Genomic DNA, 22,252 nt, shown 5'->3' with positions numbered 1-22,252 from the left:
TCTGAATCTACTTCTGTAATTATTAAAGGGGCTAATGGGCCCTGCCTCCCTGCTTCCTAGGGAGCTGTAAAGCACTTCTGCCCAGGTAAAGTAAACAAACGATGGTTGAGAGTAAAGCCCAAACTATTTTCTGGGATCAGTTTCTGAACTGTCCATGAACAGCAATTCCTCTAGCTCTCCCTCGTCCCTTTTTCTGGGAAAGAAAACAAGGACTGAAGATTGCTGGCGGGAGCCACAAGACTGCTTCTCATAAGAAAAGCTTTGCAACCTTTCCACCAAGAAAGGAGGAGGAACATCTGCAAGAAAAGATTAAGAAGGGGAGTATTTATAAAGCTGGGCCCCATGTTCCATCAGTAGATGTGGACTCCCTCAGAGTCAGGGACTCCCGAGCGCCCCTCGAGCACTAACCTCAGACCACCAGCTGACAGAAGCCACAGAAAAGAAACAGCCGGTCACCGCCAGGCTAGAGATGTTTTCGAAAGTTTGTAACTTTTAAAAATTTACATTTTTGGGAAAAAATACTGAAAAATACAAAAAAGGAACATCTCGCAATTCCACCACTGCAAATTTATAAAGTAAGAAGTGAGAGTTTCCATGTCTCTAATCCTATTCCTCAGAGGTAACTGCTGCTAGGAGTCTCGCACACTAGGAGATAATGCCCTCTGATTCCACATAAATCTGTTCATACATGTGTGTCTATATGCACTAATTTATTTTTAATGCAACGTGGCCCCATGTCACATCTACTAGTCTGTAATCTGCTTTCATCTGCAAATGATATATCATGTTCATCCTTCCTTGTGGGTGCGGATTCAACTCAACTTTTTTGTTTATTCATTGTTTTTAGTTTTATTACTGTTTTTATTTATTTTTTAGTTTTTTATCTACCTCGACCACTTAAATGGTTGCATAGTATTCTATGATATGGTGGTAGGCTTTATTTATGGTAGGGTGTTAGTGGTTTCCCAGACCACTATTGGGAAACATTTGGATTGTTTTCAGTTCTTTTGCTACCACAATCAATACTGCAGTGACAATTGTTAAAAAAACCATAATGAACTTGTGTGATTAATTCTGAGGGATATATTTCTTAATAGAGGGACTACTGGGTCGGAAGGTATATATATATATACATATATATATATATTTTTTAAGTTTAGCAGATAACAACCAAATTACCTTCCCAAAGGTTGTACCAATTTTCTCATGAACAGCCTATGAAAGTGACTTTTCCCCCAGATTCTCAGCAAAACTGTTTTAAAAAAAATATTGGTACTTCATCCAGTAATTTTGGGTCCTGGCAGTGTATTAGAATCAGCTGAGGAGCTACAAAAACCAAAAACACAAAAAAGCCTGAACTCTGCCCCAGAACACTTAACATCAGAATTTCTAGGAGTGGGACCCAGGCATTGAGAGTTGTAACAGCTTCCCCAGGTGACTGATATGCAGACATGGCTGAGAAGCCCTGACTGCAACATGAGAATCACTTGGGTATATTTTGACACTCCTGATGCCCAGGTTTTAGATCAGAATCTCTTGGGGTGGGAATAAGTCAATGGTGATTTGCAAAGCTCCCCAAATAATTCCAACGTGTCACCAAAGGTGACAACCACTCTCCAAGAGGTGCCAACACAGATGGGCTGAGCGGTCACTGAGGCTGGCAGGCAAGGCTGGCTGGTGTGATGCTGAGCTCCAGGTGGGATCACCCACCAGAGGGCTCGCTGAAATGCTAGGCCCTGGACAAGAAGCTAGGGCACACCCCGATGAACCCTCCCTCTGGCACCCGCCCTGTGGCTGAGGCCCTCCTCCTTGGAATATAAACGAACGGGAGAGACTTAATTGAAGGCTGGCTGGTTACCATTTTTGGTGGCCCAGGCTCTCTTTTACAGTAGAAACCAACACAGATAGATGAACGCACACAGAGACAAACAACACACAACCCCACCTCAGAACACTGGTTTCAACCTGGCTGCACACTGGGATTACCCCAGAGATTTCCATTTAATTGGTCTGCATTATGAAATGGGCATCAAAATATTGCTTCAATCAACTTTACTAAGGCATAATTTAAATACAATGAAGTGCAGGCATTTGAAGTGTGTATAGTTCAATATGTTTTGACAAATGTGTATACCATAAACCACTGCTTGAATCAATGTGTAAAACACTCCCTTTACCCTAACAATCCCTGTACTCTTTTTCCCAGTCCCCCCCACCCACCTCCTCCCTCCGCTTCTGTTTTGAACTTGGTATCAATGGACCGATACAGTGTGTGCTTTTTGGGCCTTGCTTCTCATGCTCAGCATAAGGCTTTTGAGACTCATTTATGTTGTTTCTATCAGTGACCTGTTTCTTGCTATCGCTGAATAAATATTCTATTTTTTTTTTTTTAAGATTTTATTTATTTGAGAGAGAGAGAGATAGCAACAGAGAGCACAGACAGAGAGCACAAGCAGGGAGGAGAGGGAGAAGCAGGCTCCCCGCTGAGCAGGGAGCCTGATGCGGGGTTCAATCTCATGACCTGAGCTGAAGGCAGACGCTTAACGACTAAGCCACCCAGGCGTCCCTCTGAATAATATTCTATTGTGTGAATTTATCACAATTCACTTTTGATAAACTTTTAGGTTGTTTCTAGTTTGAGATTTTTTAAAAAAGATTTATTTATTTATTTGAGAGAGAGAGAGAAAGCACGCACACCCAAGCGGGAGGAGGGCATGGAAGGAAAGGGAGAGAGAATTCTCAAGTAGACTCCCCACTGAGCATGGAGCCAGATGCAGGGCTTGATCCCAGGACACTGAGTTCATGACTTGATCCGAAATCAAGAGGCAGATGCTTAACCGATTGAGCCACCAGTCGCCCCTCTAGTTTGGGATTATTATGAAAAACTTTAATGAACAGGCATGCACAAGTCTTTGTATGGGCATCTGTTTGCATTTCTCCTAGGTAAAACTATCCAGCAGTGGAATTGCTGGGTTGTAATGGTAAGCATATACTGAATTTTATAAGAAACTGGCAAATCATTTTCCAAAATGTTTGTTCTGATCTAGATTCTCACCACTAATATATTAGAGTTCCAGTTCCTCCACATCCTCACCAACCAATGGCATTGTTCATCTTTTTCATTTTAGTCATTACAGTGGGTATGCAGTGGTACCTCCCTGTAGTTTTAATTTGTATTTCCCTAAGGACTGATGGTGAAAGCATACTTTTATGTGTTTACTGGCCATTTGTATGTCTTTAGTGAAGTGTCTTTTTAAATCTCTTGCTTATATTTTTTATTGGGTTGCTGGGCTTCTTACTACTGAGTTGTAAGATATGCGTTCTTTATATATTCTTGATATGGATCCTTTGTCAGATGTAAGTATTGTAAATATTTTTTCCTTATTTGTGGCTTGCCCTTTCAGTTTCTTAATGGTGTCTTTTGAACAATACAGGTTTAAATTCGATGAAGCTCCATTTATCGCTTTTTTCTTTTATAATTAGTTGTCCAAATAAAAATCTTTGCCTACCTTAAAATCTTGAAGATTTTTCTCCTATGTTTTCTTCTAGATCTTTTCTAGCTTTCCCTTTTATGTTTGGGTCTATGGTCATTTTGAGTTTATTTTTATGTATGGTGTGAGGTAGGGACAGAAGTGGAGGTGTACTTTTTTCCATGTGGGCCAGCTGTACCAGCAACTGTTGAAAAGACTGTCCTTTAGGACACTGGGCTTTTCAAAAGCTCTCAGGGGGTTCTATGGAATTGTGTTAACAGCTGTTAATCCTGAATTAGTCATATTCTGAGGGGGTCCTCCCAGGCCCAGCCTCTTCTGCTGGTACTCCCCTTCCTTAAGTCCATCACACCCAAACAGGTAACTTTACACCTGGGCAAGATCTTTGACATCACATTGTCTAGCTAATTGTTCGTTTTCCTTTTTATTAAAGCTATACATGGACACAGTTTAATCATTCAGCAGGTTACAAACTTAGCTACATAAAACATCCTTCCCCATCCTCTTTCCTCTCATGTACCCCTCCCCAAAAGGCAGCTACTGCCAACAAACATTTAGCTGACTGAGTGAAATCATGATTGAAAACCCCTTCTCTATCCTCCCTCATGCTCCAAACCTCAACCTGCAAATAAATACATTCCACACACGTTCCCCACACTCGCGAGCTCTGCACACATTCCACACCCCACCTCGACACACCACACATCCACTTTCTATACACACTACACACCCACCCACGTGGCTAACACTATTGTATTCTCCAAGGGCTTTAACAACAATCGTCTTAAAAACAGCCGGAACATCTGGAGAATGCCCAACCATGTTACTATGCAAATGAAAAGCAGTGAAGTAACAGTTTCAACCTATGATGAATTTATCAAAAAATAAAGAAATGAAAACAGCCCCATACTGATCAAGGTATGAGGAAAACAGTACCCTTGCTGCCTGTGGCAATACAGATTGCTACAATTTTCTGGAAATACTTATCAACCTAGGAATATGGACTGGAAGTCTCAAAAATGTTCATAACCTTTCACTTAGTGATCCTATTTTTGGAAATACAAAGGAAATTATCACAAAGGAGAGAAGCAATATGAATAAGGAGTCTCCCTCTGGTGTTACTTATTTATAACAAATATATGGAAATAACACAAAAGGTCAGCAATGGGGGCAATTACAGTGCATTTGTTTTATGTGTTAACATGTATCACTACATCTGTTTGATGCATTAAAAATGACAAATACAGGGGCACATGGGTAGTCTACTGAGTATCCAACTCTTGGTTTCAGCTAAGGTCATGATCTCAGGGTTGTGGGACTGAGCCCTGTGTCGGACTCCATGCTCAGCAAGGAGTCTGTTTGAGGATTCTCTCTCCCCCTCTCCCTGCCCCTCCCCCCACTTGTGTGCATGCTCTCTATCTCTCTCTCAAATAAATAAATAAATCTTTTTAAAAAATGACAAATATGAAGACTATGTGGCATCTCTCAAATACTCATACTGTGAAGAGAAAATAGTAGAACACACAACTTGATCACTGATTAAAACCATCTAATCAAGATGGATGTAAACAGTCAGTGGGAGTACCAAAATAATAAAACGGGTTATATTTTGGAAAGAGTTGTCTATATTTGCTGCTCCCCATTCCTCCAGCTTCTTTCAAACTCACTGTAGTGAGGCTCGTGCCCCAAGTCCTTGTCCAAAGCTGCCCTCCCAAGTCGGGTCTTCTTGGTACCTGACCCATCAGAAGCATTCAACAGGACTCAGGATCCTCTCCTTGATGCGCTTCCTTCACATGGCTGCCAAGATAGCCTGGTTTTCCTCCCTCCTTCCTGGTCACTCCTTAGAGTCGCCGCTGGTTTTTCTCTTCTCTGCATCCCCTTACTGTCCGAGGACCTCAAAGCTCATTCCTTGGTCCTCTTCTCTGTCTTTGATGTACTCCTCTGATGATCTCAGCTAGTCTCATGTCTTTAAATACTACTTATATGCCAACAACTCCCAAATAACTATCTTTAGCCCAGATCCCTTTATCAAACTGACCAGCAACATCTTAGATGTGTAACAGGCATGGAAGACTCGACATGCCCAAACTCTTGTTTTCCTTCCTAAACTCAGTCCTCTTCTAGTGTTTTTCATTCAATCGATGACACTCCATCCTGCCAGTTGCTCAGGCCCCATGAGTATCATACATTCCTCTTTCTTTCATGCTCCATATACAATCTACTAGGAAATTCTGCTGGCTCTATCTTACAAATACATCCACATCTGGCCACTTTTCACCACCTCCACCACTATGGCCTTGGTCTGGGGCACTGTCCTCTGTCACCTGGACTACTGCAATCATCTCTCACAAAATTCTCTGCTTCTGTCCTTGCCCCGCTAAGGTCTATTCTCAGCAAAGCAGTCAGAGTGGCCCTTTCAAGACATAAAGCAGATCGTGCCACTCATCTGCTTAAGACCCTCCAATGGCTCTCATCTCACATGGAGCAAAAGCTAGCGCCCTGAAGGCAGACCACCACTCCATCTATGCCCTGCCACTCTCTAGCCTGATGTCCTCCTCCCAGCTTCCTCACTCACTCTGCCATGCGCACATCTGCCTCCTTACCATCCTGCGCAAGCTAAACGTGACCACACCTCAGAGTTCTGGCTCTATCCATCTTCTACCTGAAATGCCCCCTTATTTCCCTCAAGTCTTAGCTCAAAAACTCAAATTCTCAACCAGGTCTTCTTTCAGAAGACCATGACCACTGTCCTTTCTCACCACCTTCAAAATCACCCCCGCATGCCTCAGTCCACACTCTGCTTTCTCTTTCTCCCCTAACACTGCCATTGATTAATATACCATATAATCTGCTTATTTGTGTTATTTTTTGGCTTTTCTGCTAACATGAAAGCTCTGTAAGGGCAAGAATCATTGCCATTTTGCAATTCTCACGTATCCCAAGTTGTGAGAACAGTGCCTAGAACATTAGAGGTGGTCAGTGAATATTTGCTGAATGAATGAATGCTGGATGGTAGATTTAACTTGTTCAACTGTATTGGGTCTATAACTCAAGAAGGTAATTTCAGTCCATGAACAATACACACATGGAGCACTGGTCCAAGTCCACGGCTCTGAATGCTTGGGCCTCAAGGGTCACATTGACATCACCTGTATCACTGGTTCCATCAGCAGAGGTGGTGTCCTCCATCCAAGGAGAACAACTTCAAAGCAAAAGGCACCCAGTAGCCTGATGGCTGGTAAAACTATCAGACAGAATTCTTCCTATGGTGGCCCCCATCTACTCACCTGCCCATACACCCCATTTCTGCCCTCATCCCCTCAAGAATAAACTCTGCCGCTGCCTGCTACTCCTTCCTCCCTTCTATTTCTCCAGCAACCCTCAGAAGCACCTTAAAATCCTGCTCTTACCATCAGATTTTAATGAGGGGGATGAACTCAGCAATTAGACGCAAGGAGAGGACTGGTTAGGGTCCCTGTACATCAGTGTTTAACCCAGCATACCGTGCAGCCCTCCAAGCATTAACCTCATTCCCTGTACACACTCAATTAGGCATATTTACTTCTCGTTATCCAGCATGCAATCATGAGTGCTAATAAAAACCTCTGCTACCCCCAACAAAGCAATTAATGCCATTAGCTGTCTCTCAGAAACTCTTCGACGAAGTCCGCTCATTCATCCATTCAGTCATGAATTCATGCACGTATGCCCTTTCCTATTTAACAAAGGTCAAGTGCACACCTACTGTGTGCCTTATCAAGCACAGGCCTGGGACTGGAGCAATGAATTGAGATACTGTCTTGCTTTACAACAGGCAAATGGTTATACCACTGAGTGATGAGGGGCACGGCCGGGTGCTAGAGAAAACCCGAGGAGGAAATGAATGGGGAAGCACAACCTGGCTCCCTAGCACCAGTTCAAATCCCAGCTCTACCACGTTTTAGCTCTGAGTGTCAAGCAGCCAGTTACGACTTCTAAGTTCCATTTGTAAGATGGGGATAATCATCCTAATATCCCATAGGGGAGCTGGGAGGATTAAATGAGATGATGCCTATCAGGTTCCTTGCTGAGCACATGGCACAGAGTGTATGTTCAGTAAACAGGGGCTATTAGGTTTTCCTACCCTATTCTCGGCCTTCAGACTTGGCCAGGCACAACCCATTTCAGTCCATTCTCCTCTGGCCTGAAAGGACAAAGGGAATCCTACACTTCAGAAGTTGAGAGTGAGACAGGCATTGGACAAATGGGGCAGCAAATTTCAGAGGACAGGAAATAGTCCTGGCCAGGAAGGTATACAAAGGAAGGAGCCCAAATACACATCAACTCTCCCTGGCTGGGGGACCGTGACCTGGATTTCTCCACCTGCCAGACAATATGCTTGTCCCTTTCTCAATCTATTCCTCCATCATGGTCCCAGAGACAGAGACACTAGGAATCTGTACTCTAGATCAGGATACTTGGATCATGGACACAAAGTGAGGGTGGGCTGACCGGTATGATGGGCTGTAGACGCACACTGCTGCCAATCCACTATGGACGTACGTGTGCGCATGCTGCTAGCGACATGCTGGGGCTCTAGCTGCTCCAAAATGGCCTGGCAATGACAATGACACATCTGCCTTACATGGAAAAAAACTCTGTATGCACAAAAAATTGAGATATATTAAAAAAGTGAAAGAATAGATGCAAATACACACAAACATACAATTGGAACATTTCTGGAATGATACACAAGGAATTACCAGTGGCTGCTTCTGTAAAATTGGGGAGCTGGGTTGTGAGGGGGCAGTTTTAGATTCTATTTAAAACCCTTCTAAACGGTTATTTTGTACACGCATACATTATCTATCTATATCCACATTGACATCTCTATCTAACTCTATAGAAAACAAAACACAATCTGGCTTCAAGAGCCGCTGTCGGCAGCTCTTTCAGACTTGGGGTTGGGGGGGTGTGGAGGTAGAGGGATGGGGTGCAGGATGGGAAAGGGAGGCTGGCCAGGAACTTACTGGTGTTGTGGTCTATGAAGTAATCTCCAACCTGTGGGTCATACGCCTCTTCCCATCCTAGTGGCAACTCATCACTAATGCAGTCAGCAAAGGTGAGCGGTTTGGTGTACCTGGCAAGGGAGAGGAGAAACAGACTCCATCAGCCCACAGTCCCCAAGGCCCTGCAACTCACTGCTTCTCTCAGCCTCCCTGCTCCTCTGGGCTGGCCCAACAGAGCCACAGACGTCGCACTGACCCTGGCTCTGCTGTCCCCATGGCCCCCGTTGTCCCGGGAAGGTGAGTGCATGGCTGCAGCTGCAGGATTAGATCACCCAGGAGGAGGTGGGGAATCTGTATTCCGATCCCAACTTTGCCACTAATTTGGGAATGATCTGAGCAAGACGTCTTCCTTCTTTGGGCCTGTTTCTGCATCTCTGGGGGGTTTGCAGAAGAGGGTTCAAAGGTCAAGTCTTGCTTCTGGACTCAGACTCCAACCCTTGCTGGCTTCTTCATTGGCAACTCACTTGACAACCCCACCCCCAGTCTTCATTCTGGCTCTATCTCATGTTTGTCATGCCCACTTGCCCTCCTGAAAGCTGGCTTACAGCAGCATCTAGAATAGCAGATGTTCCATCCCTATGAATCTGGCCAAAAGAAGTATTAATTTGCCTCCTGAGCAGGTTCCCAAATGCATACACCCACCACCATCCTTCCCTAGACAATCCAGGCCAAACTGATCTTTTTATTTTTTATTTATTTATTTATTTTAAAGATTTTATTTATTTATTTGAGAGAGAGAGAATGAGAGAGCACATGAGAGGGGGGAGGGTCAGAGGGAGAAGCAGGCTCCCCGCCGAGCAGGGAGCCTGATGCGGGACTCGATCCCGGGACTCCAGGATCATGACCTGAAGGCAGTCGCTTAACCAACTGAGCCACCCGGGCGCCCGAAACTGATCTTTTTAATAATAACCACCATCTAAAACCCCATTTTGGTGTGCAGTGGTGGTAATCACCCACTTGGTGGCTAAGTCAGACAGACAAATCATCCAACTAAATGAACTAAGGGCTGTCAAGGCTGGAAAACAGCACAAGCCACTGGTCAAGCATTTTAGCCAGAGTGCAGGGAGCCACCAATCTAGATATACAGCCAATCAGCCTGAGTGACCCCTGCAGAAAACCCCTTTGGTTTCTCCCATTGCGGACTCTGCTTAAAATACATATTCAGATGTTCTCCGTCTCCTGTGTGCTCCCACCCCCTCCCAATCCTGGAAAACCAGAAGGCTCTGTTTCATCACTCTTTGGATAGAGTGGCAAGCTGAGGTACAAACAGGACAGGAAGAAAGAGGACTGGGTGGGGTCTAGGAGTTCTGATGAAGACCTTCCCTCCAGGCCTCAGGAAACTACCCTCTCTCTTCTACTGTGCGATCTCCTCTCCTATACCCACTCCAAGTCAGACTTTAAGCTAAATATTGGGGGGAAAAAGAAACACTGAAGGAGCCCCTGGTGAACAGGACGTGGTGAGTTCACATGCCAACATATATCCAAGTCAGGTAGGTTGTGAAAAATACCTCCTGGCTGAATAAATGGAGAATCCAAAAGCTTGTTAGTAATTTACTGCTGTATTGTGGGAGACGATGAGGATGAGGCCAGAGGTATCTAGGATATGCAACAGACTCAGTTCCGTCAAATAAGGATTTAGGAAGCATCACTTACACTGGCTGTGTGGGTTTGGCCACTTACTTAATCTCTCTGAGCTTCAGTATTTTTCTTTTTTTTTTTTTTAGAGAGGTGGGGGGATGGAGGGAGAGGGAGAGAGAGAGAACCTCAAGCAGGCTCCACTCCCAGTGCAGAGCCTGACGTGGGGCTCGATCTCACGACCCTGAGATCATGACCTGAGCAGAAATCAAGAGTCAGACACCTAACCGACTGAGCCACCCAGGCGCCCCTCACCTAAATCATTCTTTTTTAAGATTTATTTGAAGGGCGCCTGGGTAGCTCAGTCGGTTAAGCGTCTGCCTTCTCCCTCTCCTACTCCCCCCTACTTGTGTTTGTTCCCTCTCTCGCTGTGTGAGACACAAGCAGGGGGAGAGTAAGAAGCAGACTCCCTGCTAAGCAGGGAGCCCGATGCGGGGCTTGATCCCAGGACCCTGGGATCATGACCTGAGCCCAAGGCAGACGCTTAACCAACTGAGCCACCCAGGCGCCCCACAAAGATACGAATCTTACTATATATACTGTTTGTAACCCAGAAAACCAAGAAGATATATCCCTTCCTGACAGTTCCCCTGGATCAGCACCTTTCAAAATTCTTCCATGGGGATCAATTAAATGGTTTCATCCAATGGTACATCTAAGCAAGAGATCCTTGTGTCCCCCACCTGCTCAATAAATATTTGTGGAATGGGTGACTGCAATAATGAGTATGTAGGAGAGAAAAATAATGATGTATTGTTCTATATGTTGCTAATATGGGAGGATGCTCTCAATATATTATGAGAAAAACAACACTGTTGAAAGAGAAAATCTACAGGATACTGTTATTGTATATTTTGCCTACAAATCCGTGTGTGTGTGTGTGTATAGAACAGAAACTGGGTGCTTGCTTCAGCAGCACATAAAAAAGGGAAACTGGAAAGATGTACATTAAAATGTCATCTTGGTACAGGGGTTTTAATGTAATTTTTTTTTTTTTTTTACTAATTTCTCTGTAATGTTCATACATCAGTGTAATTAAAATATTTAATAATGGCTAAATCGAGGCCTAGAAAGCAAGTTATATATGTCATGTTCTCTCTCCAGGTAGCAGGCACTCTTACTCCATTTTACAAATGAGAAAACATGCTCAATATCACACAGTTAGTAAACCCCAGAGGGATAACCTAAATCCCCACTACCTGATTCCCAAACCTGAGCTTTGCTAATAGGAATTAACAAGACCAAGTGAGTCTCAGAACAATCTGGAACACAGAGTAAGCTATGCCAGAGATACAGGCAACGACTCTGGACCAGAGGCAAGCCTGTAGGCAAAAGGCGCTGGAGTTTTAGGATATTTGCACCTTTGGTCATCTGTGTCTTGGTACAAAGATGTTCAATACACTTGGATCGTCCACAGCTGCTTGATGAAAAGATAATCAAATGTTTCAAAGCCACCCAAGTCATCAATACCAGTAATTCACTGAACTCTCTCAGTGAGGAGGGGTCTGGGGGCAGGTCTGAAACACCAAAATGCATCAATTTTCCAGAAAACCATGAACTCCGCTGATTGTTCCGGCCTTAGACACAGGGAAGTCAGAAGTGAGATAAATGTTAGCTACAAGGTTCAGTAACGTGACTGCCATGAGAATACCCCACTGAGATGCTGACTTCCACATGCAGTGAACACAGACACTGTGCCCTTCAGGGATAAAGAAGAGTGAATCAAGAGGACCCAAAGTCAGAAGGAGAGGTCCCAAGGAGAAAGGCGGGCTCTGGTTTGATATTCAGGGTTCCCCTTTGATGCAATCTTGGAGGAGAAGCCAGAGGGCTGATAGCCTAGCTCCCAGAGCTCTTCCATGGGAAAGAGAAAAGCTTCTATTGGAAGACTATGCAACTTACAAGAAATCTGGACAGCAAGATTCTCTCTGGCACAAATGCCAAGAGGGAGATGAATTATTCAGTGTGCAGCAATGTGTCATTCAGAGAATCAGGATGAAGAGAAGTGTTTTTAGCTGCACAAAGATTTAAACACACACACACACACACACACACACGTGTATATATATGCACATGCACACATTCACTCTTCCTGCCAGAGAGAACGGTCTGTTTAAACCAGTCCCCTCTGGGAAACGGTGGGTGCTTCTCTGGCCTACAATGTTTCCCCCTTGGGCAAGTGCCAAGAATGTGGGCTGGGAAGAGATGTCTGCTTTCATATGTGGCCCAGGCTTGGGGGCTTGCCTGGAAGTTACAGCCCCCACCCTCCAGTGAAGCGATTCACCCCATTTTAAGCTTTAGGGCGGCCTCCAGCCTCCATGTCCTGGACTACCGAAAACTCCAATCATGATATCAAAATGTCCCAAATACTGGAGGGGTGAGAGGCAGGGAGGGAAGAGGGCCAAGCAAAAACTTGTTCTGCCTCTTCTTAATTACAAATCTCTGAAGGAACACAAACATTCCTAAATGTTTCACAACAGGCCCTCCTGCAGAAGCGGCCCGGATGTGTCACCTTGGAGACAGGTTCTGCCAGGATCACCCTACGGGGAGCACACTACAGGGGGTGCCACTGGCCCACCTGTGCAGGAGCACTAGCTCCCTGCCCTCCTCCCGGCGTCATGTCACTTTCCTATGATCTGTGGGAGAGGCTACCAGATCGCCATGGCCGGTATTCGGTATTCAGACAGTGCATCCTTTCTAAGCAAGGCAGCTCAGAGAAGGAACGGAAGGCCTTTTGCCAAGTCTAACACTGGGCGGTGATTCTCTGGGGACTGAGGAACGCGTAACCTATCTTTCATGTTCCTACTGCCTCCCCAGCGATCCCAATGCTTCCCACAGTAACCTCTTTATCGCCGTCCAGCAGGATGCTGGCCCCCGACTGGGCTCTCTCCGAAGGACAGCTGGGCGGGATCACTTTCTAAAGGGCCCTCCAAGATCAGAGGAGATAAAGGGCCCTCCAGACTGCAAGCCAAGAACTGTCCAAACTTTCAGCTGAACCTCTCCTCCCACCCAGGCACAAGGAGCCCGGCCAGCAGGCTCCTCCGCCTGGGGCTGTTTCACATGCCTAGTTCCCGTAGCTTTGATTGCACACCTCCGACCTTCGTAGCCTCACCTCCAGGCTGCTGCAGAGCAGGGCCGCATTGCCAAACTGCCCCTTCACCTTGGGCACCTTGAAGGCTGGGGTGGGCAGGGAGAAAGTGCCATATTGGAAGTTCTCTTCCCTTCCTTTAATTCAGTTCTGTTCAAACACCTTAATTCAGGGCGCCTGGGTGGCTCAGTCGGTTAAGCGTCTGCCTTCGGCTCAGGTCATGATCCCAGAGTTCCGGGATCGAGTCTCACATCGGGCTCCCTGCTCAGCGGGAAGCCTGCTTCTCCCTCTGACCCTCCCCCCGGTCATGTACTCTGTCTCATTCTCGCTCTCTCAAATAAATAAATAAATAATCTTTAAAAAAAAAAACAAAAACAAGCACCTTAATTCATACATCTCACAACAGGAGGGGGAGGTGATAAAAACAACCATCTCAGAGTTTGCGAGGAGGACTGCGCACCCAGAACACAGCTGAACCTTCATCAACGCCAACTGCAGAAGTGGACGAGACAGACAGGCACCTGCTCTTAACACTCTAGTCGGGAGACACACCCCAATCAGGAAGCAAGCCACCAAAGTCACTGACGGCAGAGATTCATGCTACGCAGAAAAATGCCACAGGGTGGTGGGATCAAGGGTAATAGGGGTGGGGAGCGGAGGGAAGGGAGTGCCAGAGGAAGCCTCTTGCAGAAGGTGATCTTTGAGCAGAGACCCCATGGGGGGAAGCAATGGGAAGGGCCAGTTGGGGTGGGAAGATGTTGGTGAGTTTGAGGGGGGAAAAAGCCACCTGACACATCTTTCTAAGTGATGGTGTGGAGGCATGGGGATGTAATGGGTGGGCTTCCCTTATAAATGCCTCCCCTATGCTACGCTGCAGAAGGAGACCTAGAGAAGCTCCCTGCCTCACCCTCTGCTTTCCTTCTCTCTCTCCCGTTTCCGGTAGTCCTCCAAGCAACAAACATTTACTGCATGGACACAAGAGCCTAGTCCCACGCCAGACACTATGAGGACTCTGACATTTGAATAAACCTTATCTCTGCTTTCAAGAGCAGCGGCTCTGGCCAGGGAGCCAATGCTCACCCTTAAAACAGGCAGTGACCCATTGCCAGGGCATTTGGTGACTATATATGAGGAGGCTATGTTACCTGGGGCTGTGGGCCACGGCAATTAATCAGACGATGTAGGGATGGTTAATAAGCTGCTAGGTCAGCCGTTCAGATGCAAAAGGCCAACGGGTTGGGAAACTGGAGAGAATGAGGCGACAAGGTGTAGTGAAGAAAGGCTGGAGGAGGAAGGAGTCCAGGCAGGAAGGAAAAAGATGGTGGTCAGCTTCACAGTTCCTGGGGAGACAGATTAGCTGCTGCCCACAAAGGCTCAGGAGCCCATGCTGGTCGGAAACCCATGCTCAACATCTTCCACAACTGTGGGCGTGTTACATAACCTCTTTAAGGAGGAGGGTCCTTCTCTGTGAAACTTGTAAGTCCCAATCTCATAAGGGCGTGGTGGGGATTAAATGAGATAACCCATATAAAGTGCTTCGCACAGGGCCTGGCATGTAATAAGCCCTGAGTAGATGTGGGTTGTTAACAGGATCTGTGGAGAGGCTTTGTGCTCTGTGCCTCATGTCTCCTTCCATCTTAGGTGGTCAGATATGTTAATGATCCTCATCAGCATCACTCTTCACCCCAAGAGATACCCTTGGTGGTTAAAACTCCCGGGCTCTACAGTCAGCCACCTGCATACCCATGCAGACACAGTCACTTACTCTTTGGCCTTGGGCATGAACCCTAACCTGCCTGAGTTTGCTTCTTCATCTGAAAAGTGGGGATGTTCTGAGTAACCACCTAGTTAAAATGAGCTGTGCTGAGCCCATGGCACACAGGGCTCAACCAACATTAGCTGGTATTGTGAGTTGGGTCTTCTATCCTTATTTCTATGATGGGGAAACTGAGGCAAAATAACTGTCCAGGTTAAGAGCCAACACACCCTGCACTGTGCTCCACGGCCTCCTTTCCTTCCAGGGGCTGGAACTGCATACACGCTCCCTTTTTGGAAATTAAACCAGGAGTTAGACGATGGCAGCTGGAGTGGGTTTGGCTCTCACGATCTGCTCTCTGGAGGAGGTGTTTACGCCAGGAACTTCTAAGCTCTCATTCTTAAGAGAACATTCCCCTCCCTCCCTCCACTCAAAACACCTATCTCAACATTCTGGTGTTTTTTTTACCCCCAGACCTCTTTGCTTCCCTACTTTGGTTGAGCTGGTTTATCCGGAAGCTTTCTTGGCTTGGTCACTCCCACTCCTGGAATTCTTTTATGGGGAAAAGAAGAGGAGGGAGCAAACTGTTTAGAGGGAAGGTTCCAGACTGTTCTCCATGTTCCCCTCTCATCTTTAGGCTGGCCCCTTCCCACACACACCGGTGGCTTACTCCCCCTGCTAAATCTCATCTTTACCCTGCCCTCACTGAGTTCTTGGGCTGGTCCGCCTCATCTGCCTCCATCCCCAGATCTCTCTGTCCATCTGTTCCCAATTCCCTCCAGCTCACGGACACAGTGGTGATTCCCTGCTGCTACCCCTCTGCGAACCACTTGCTGGGATTTAAGATTACGGCTCTGAGAGAACCAGATCGTGCATTAGAGTAGACATGGCCAACTGACCACTGGAAGGCCAAATTCAGCTGACATTCTGCAGTAGCCTGTTTGCCTGTTACAGCACTTTGTTTAAAAGTGGAATTAGCATGACTGTTGGGGGCTGCACTCTTGTTGCACACAGTACCCTTGCTCTGTAACATGTCACTCCAACTTCTGTCTTACTGAAAGGCAGCATAGAGTAGTAGTTAAGAACACAGGGCTCTGGAGCTAGACTCCTGGCTTTGAATCCAGGCTCTGCCATTTTCGAGCTGTGTGACCATGGGCAAGACATTTAAACTCTCTGTAGCTCAGTTTTCAAATTTGAAAAACAGGGAAAAAATAATACATTTATTAAATACCTACTACGTGCCAAGAACTTTTCCAAGCACTCGTGGATATTAACTTACTTGGCCCTCATTAACAACCCTTTTCGGTAGGTACTCTTCAGACCTGCTTCACAGTGTTCTTTGAGAATTAAATGAGAGAATGCACAAAAAGGAACTTCGGAATACATGAAATCAACATGACCAATTCATTATTATTTTCACTGCCGTCCAAATGAGGCCTCTGATGCAGAGGTATTAAAGAATGATAAAACTGAACAGGGCATCTGGAATCTGACAAATCAACACCCTTGTTCTACTGTTAAGAAATCCGAGGCACAGAGAGAAAAGACTTGCCCAGAGCCACCCAAGAACCCAGTGGCAGGGCTGAGAATAAAATCTGGAATCTACCCCAGGCCTGCATCACACTCATGACACCAAGAGATCAAGCCAATCTGGTGCTGAGTTTGGCTCCATATGAAATGCAGTGAGTACCTAAACATCCTGCAAGATATGGTTACTGATAGTATTTTCTGGGCTAACTGACCCTATGATACTGAAAGGAGAATGACCACAGGGCAAGAGCCTGAATGAAACTATGAAGCTCCCACTCATGGAGAGACAAGCCTGGGAGAAGGGCCCTTCATTTTGCCCATTTCCGCATCGGAGGGTAATTTCTTGAAAGCCCAACACCACAAGAGAACAGGGCACCTGGTATATGCATGTCTGTTCCTCACCCAGCTCCACCCCAGCTTCATTCTCATTCCTGAATTGAGAGCTAGACTAAGGCAGTTCTGTGCCCTATAAAAGGGCCAGTTTCATCCTTCTTAGCTGTGTAATTTTAGTCCATTCTTTCCCCAGCTCTGAGCCTCAGTTTCCTCATAGGTATAAAGCAGTCAAGAAAATCTGCCTTGCAGGGTTCTTGCAGAGACTAAATCAATTAGTACATGGGAATGACTCAACACAGCACTTGGCATGTAATGCTGGGTAGGAATGCAGAGCTTCTCCTTTCTGTAGTCAGGATCCTGAGGGCATTCAACCCCCAGTTTTTACTCCTTCCAGTCCCAGGAGCTAGGTTTCCAAGGGGTCTTCCCAGGTGCTAGGCTGTCCCCGAACCTCCAGCTCAAAGAGCAGAGGCCACAGCCCACTCCTCCCTGGAATCTGACCATTCCTCTATTCCTTGAGCTCTGGCCCTCACCCTACCAATGCAGGCCTGAGGAGGTGGTCCTTCTAGAAGGAACTGGCCATGAAGGCTTCTCTGGGATCCTGTCTGACCTGTGGCCCCTTCCATGACAGCACAACTTAGAGCACTGGAAGGGGAGTGACGAGATGTGGGTTTGAATCTTGATGCTATCACCAGTTTAGCCATGCACCTGGGCTTCCTACCCTCTCTGGGCTTCCCAACTCCAAAATAAGGGAACTGGAATATGGTATCTCTGAGGCCCCTTTTACAGTTTTAGCCTTCATTAATCTACTATTTGGCCACCTGTCCCAAAGGTCAAGAGCACTGTGAGGTTGCAATGAAACAATAATGAAAACGTCTTTTGCTGAAGGCCAATTAAATATGAGGCGCTGGACCATATGCTCTATGTAAGAGAAATCATTTCCTTTATCCTCACAACTTTTTTGTGAGGCAGGTACTGCCACCTTCATTTAACCAAAAGAGCAAACAATGCTGAACAGTACTAGTAATAATAATAATAATAATAATAATAATAATAATAATAATAATAAAACAACGCTAAACTTCATTGAGGGTGTACAAAGTACCAGGCACTATTCAGGCTCCCTTCCATAGACCATCTTTCAATGATTGTAAGCTGCACATTTAAAAATATGTTTTAACATCCCTGAAGTTGGGCTGTGTGTCACCACTGCTTACTGACATCTTACAACACTGTCAGCCAGCCTGCAATCCTGATGGAGGTTTCCCTTCCTGTGTACAGACATCAAGGGTGTCCTGGCTTGGGATAAAATCCTAGAGACAACAGTGGAGCACTTTTAACCCCTAGGAGCCAAATGGTTGTGGGGAAGGGTTGAGGAGGCAGTGAACCCACCTGTTCAGCAACATTCCCCAAGCAGGAGTGCAAAGTAAGTAGGCTAACTCTACATGATTGCCACCACGCTGGCTTCAGAGCCCAGCACCAAAGCCTTTGAATTCCCCTGTGGGTCCTTATAACAAGGCTGCATCACCAACACTTTGAGGGCAACAAGGACGCTATTCAAAGCACAGACATCAATAATCCTGAGTTAAAAAGTAACTCCAAAGAATTGGATTTATGAAACTAATATAACACTGTATGCTAACCATAATGGAATTTAAATAAAATAAATTAAAAAAAAAAAAGAATTGGATTCTGAATAGGAAGATGTTTTAAGAAAACTGGAGCTTTATTTTGTTTATCTAGCTGGGTTTTGTTTTTTTGTATGTATAAAAGTAGTATGTGAATTAAAAGAAATCTAAATTTGAAAGATTTATTTCAGTAAGTAGGAGAAAAACATTTTATTTAATTTAGAAATATTGGTTTATAATTTAATTGGTCGCTTTTTTTCTTTCCTAGTAGCACATAAAATAATGGTGCTTCTTAAAAAAAATCAATGTTGTGTTGATTTGTAATAATCCCAAGCTGGAAACAACCCAAATGTCCATTAACAGTTGAATGGATATGAGGTGCCTGGGTGGCTCAGTCAGTTAAGTGTCAGCCTTTTGGCTCAGGTCATGATCCCAGGGTCCTGGGTCAGTCCCGGGACGGAGCTCCATTTCAGGCACCCTGCTCAGTGGGGAGCCTGCTTCTCCCTCTTCCTCTGCCCCTCACCCTGCTCATGCTCTCTCTCTCTCTCTCTCAAATAAATAAAATCTTAAAAAAAAAACCAAAACAGACCAAACAGGGGCACCTGGTTGGCTCCATCAGTTAAGCATCTGCCTTCGGCTCAGGTCATGATCCCAGGGTCCTGGGATCAAGCCCTACGTCAGGCTCCCTCCTCAGTGGGGAGCCTGTTTCTCCCTCTGCCTCTGCTACTCCCCCTGCTTGTGCTTGTTCTCTCTCTGTGTCAAATGAATAAATAAAATCTTTAAAAAAAAATTTAAAAAACTAGTTGAATGGATAGACAAATGTAGTGTATCATATAATGGAATACTACTCAATAATAAAAAGGTACAAACTCTTACACATGCAACAACATAGATGAATCTCAGAAACATTGTGCTGGGGATAAGAGTCAGGGAAAAAGAGACTATACTATATGTTTCCATTTATATAAAATTCTAGAAAATAAAAAATAACCTATATGGACAGAGAGCAGACCAGTGGTTGCCTGGGGATATGGGTAGAGAGAGAGAGAAGGGTTACAAAGGGGCACAAAGATGGGAATGCCTGTTATACTGATTATGAAGACAGGTTCACAGATGTATATATGTATGTCAAAACTCATCCAATTACACTTGTTAAATACATACAATTTAGTGTGTTTTAATAATCAATTTCTCAATAAAGTTGTCAAGAAAAAATAAAGAAAAACCCCATACGTTCGATGTAATAGAATCTTAATTTGTTTAAAGTAATCTTATAAGTACTATTAACAGCTTCATTTTCCAGATGTGGAAACTAAGGCATGAAGAGGTGAGCTGACATACCCAGGAACACTCGGCCAGTTGAGAGGTAAATCCAACTGGCCTCAATTCCCAGCTCTGCCAATAAGTGACTACAGGCAGCCAAGTCCCTTTCCCATCCTGGGCCGCTATTTCCCCATCCCCACCATGAAAAGATGATACATTGATTGCTAAGGGACTTTTCAGTACTGAGTTTCCAAGACTGTCCTTAGTACTTGTCCACGGTCACATGGCCACAAAGGAGGGGATCCTCCCAGGCACTCGGATTTCCTGACCCTCCCCGTTTCCCATGTCCATATTCATTTATTCTATGAGCACCCCTCCTGACATCTCCTTATTGTATACAGCAGTGGTTCTCAATTCTGAGCTGCATCAGAACACTCTGGAGGGCTTGAGAACCCACAGATGACCACAATTCACCCCCATACTTTCTGATTCAATAGGTTTCTGATTCTGGGCGGGGCTGAGAATTTGCATGTGCAACAAGCTCCCAGGTGATGCTGATATTGCTGGTCCTGGCACCATACCTAGGACCCACTGGCGTATAACAGCATCCCCAACCTCATAACTGCAGGGACTCTAAAAAATGGTATCCAACCTTGTGTTCAAGAAATGCGTCTCCTCTATCAAAGCTTTCTGCCTCCCCGTCCCACTCTGCAGGGCCTGCTCATGGCCACTCAGCCTCTCCCTGAGCACAGCTCTGTAGGCAGGCTGTATCAGCCCTTTGCTAGTGTTTGCTGAGCTCCTGCCCAAAACAGTGTCTTGCCTGAGGTCCCACAGCCAGTGAGCAGAGAGCCAGCATTTGTATCTGATCCAGGAACTCAGGTTCTCAATCACTTAGCTGCTCTGTATGTAGAAGGCCCTCAGTGAGCATCGTTTTCTTTCTGATTTATTTCATATTAAACAGCTCTCTTCCCTTTGCATCCATTTGCAGACAGAAGGTCAAGCAGGGCTGGGGGCTGGGGCGGGGGCAGTTGGCAGTACCTGGCCTACGGGCTCTCCAGGACCTTGGTTCTGCAGGTGCAGGACTAGACCACAAAGCCCACCTGCCCTAACTCTCCAACCATCAAGGGTCTTCTGGGTGCCCTTTGTGTCTTTGGATAGACAGCTGTCATCTTGTGCTGTAACCCACACAACTTCTATCATCTTGCTACCTCTTTTTGCCCCTGTATGCATTTATCAGGGACTCCAAACACCTGGCTTCCAACCTCCCCTCTCCTCCAGGCCTGTCCACCAGGCCTGTCCACCAGGACTACTGAAAGAAGCCTTTTCAAAGCTGAGCCATGCATTTCACACTAGAGGTGACCTGCCAAAGCCCTGGGAGGACAAGACACTGTCCTCCCTCCCCCACCACCACTGTTCTGTGGGCAGCAGGGTCAGGGTGGTTTCCTGGGTTGCCCACCTTGGCAGGTAGGGCCTTCCTGACACCTTTCCTAGACACTGCAGCTGGCTGGTCTAGGAAAGCACAAGTCAGTGCAGCCCGGCTGTGTCTGAGAATCTGAAAAGCTGCAGACGCCCAAGTGTTTGCAGATTGCATCACAGGGCGCAGACTGATCTAGTCCAGAAGCTCACCTTGTCTGTCCATCTCACTGCTACTTCCTTAGTTTCCAAGATCACAGAGGACTAGAGTAACTGACTACAAAGGAACTCTGCACAGGAGTTGAAAAGGGAATGGTTTTCACCTCCGAGAAATAGGACTTTCTTTAAGGGTTTATTTTCCTCCCATCATTTCTTTTTAAAGAAGAAAATAAATAGAATGTGTTGTTCCCTGAAGGGAAGCCCTACCTGCAAGTCAACATTAAACACCAAAGTGTGCTGAGCTGAAGACAGCTGAATTAAAGTCAGCAGTGAAACAAATCAGCAAATAAAACAGCTATTTCAGGAAGCCCTGGAAAGCAGCAGATACAATATGAATTATTCATTCATACTGCCAGAATGACTTCTGGGCATTGTCTTCTGTGCTCTGTTCTCTTGCTCTTGTTCATGCAGCCATTCAAGCACAGAGAGGGGACACAATACCCTGGCCCTGGGACATGGGTGCCTGTGCGCACACGTGCACACACACACACACACACACACATCCCACAAGGAGGCCAGGTGGCCGCTCCAGATGGTGAGCCACACAGAAAAGAAACCCACAGGTTGGCAGGCGCCTTCGGCTCCAGTGCCAGGGGAGAATGTATGAATATCCAACTGGCCCAAGAGGATTGTAGGGAGAGGAAGGGAGAGGGAGAGCAGAGCGGTGTCACAAAAGATCACATGCATAGTGCAAGAGAGACTATGTACAGTGTTTCTAATATTCCACAAGTTTCCTAATTGCTTGAGAGGCAAGGGGGCTGGGGGCTTGATCGGCAATGGGAGGGATCTGGAACATCAGCTGATCCCTACACTGAGCCTGCCTGAGCTCTGGACATCAAAGGGTGCATCCAGCAGGC

At 45.9% G+C, this 22,252-nt stretch overlaps 1 protein-coding gene across 5 annotated transcripts in view; it reads right to left on the bottom strand.

Moving 5' to 3' along the window:
- The window catches only part of WWC1 (WW and C2 domain containing 1), a 147,912-nt gene that overhangs the window by 69,504 nt on the left and 56,156 nt on the right, over positions 1-22,252 (bottom strand). For 4 of the 5 annotated variants that reach the window (XM_081826293.1, XM_081826292.1, XM_081826288.1 and 1 more), the window contains exon 2: positions 8,498-8,607. The exons of the other annotated variant lie outside the window; for it this stretch is intronic. In XM_081826293.1, coding sequence (XP_081682419.1) covers positions 8,498-8,607 — 110 coding nt within the window. The remainder of the gene's footprint in view (positions 1-8,497; positions 8,608-22,252) is intronic. 5 annotated transcript variants of the gene reach the window in all.

Source organism: Leptonychotes weddellii, chromosome 7, assembly GCF_054177405.1.
Source record: "Leptonychotes weddellii isolate Sample4059 chromosome 7, ASM5417740v2, whole genome shotgun sequence".
Taxonomy (NCBI): Eukaryota; Metazoa; Chordata; class Mammalia; order Carnivora; family Phocidae; genus Leptonychotes; species Leptonychotes weddellii.
This window is presented reverse-complemented; position numbering and strand designations above follow the sequence as displayed.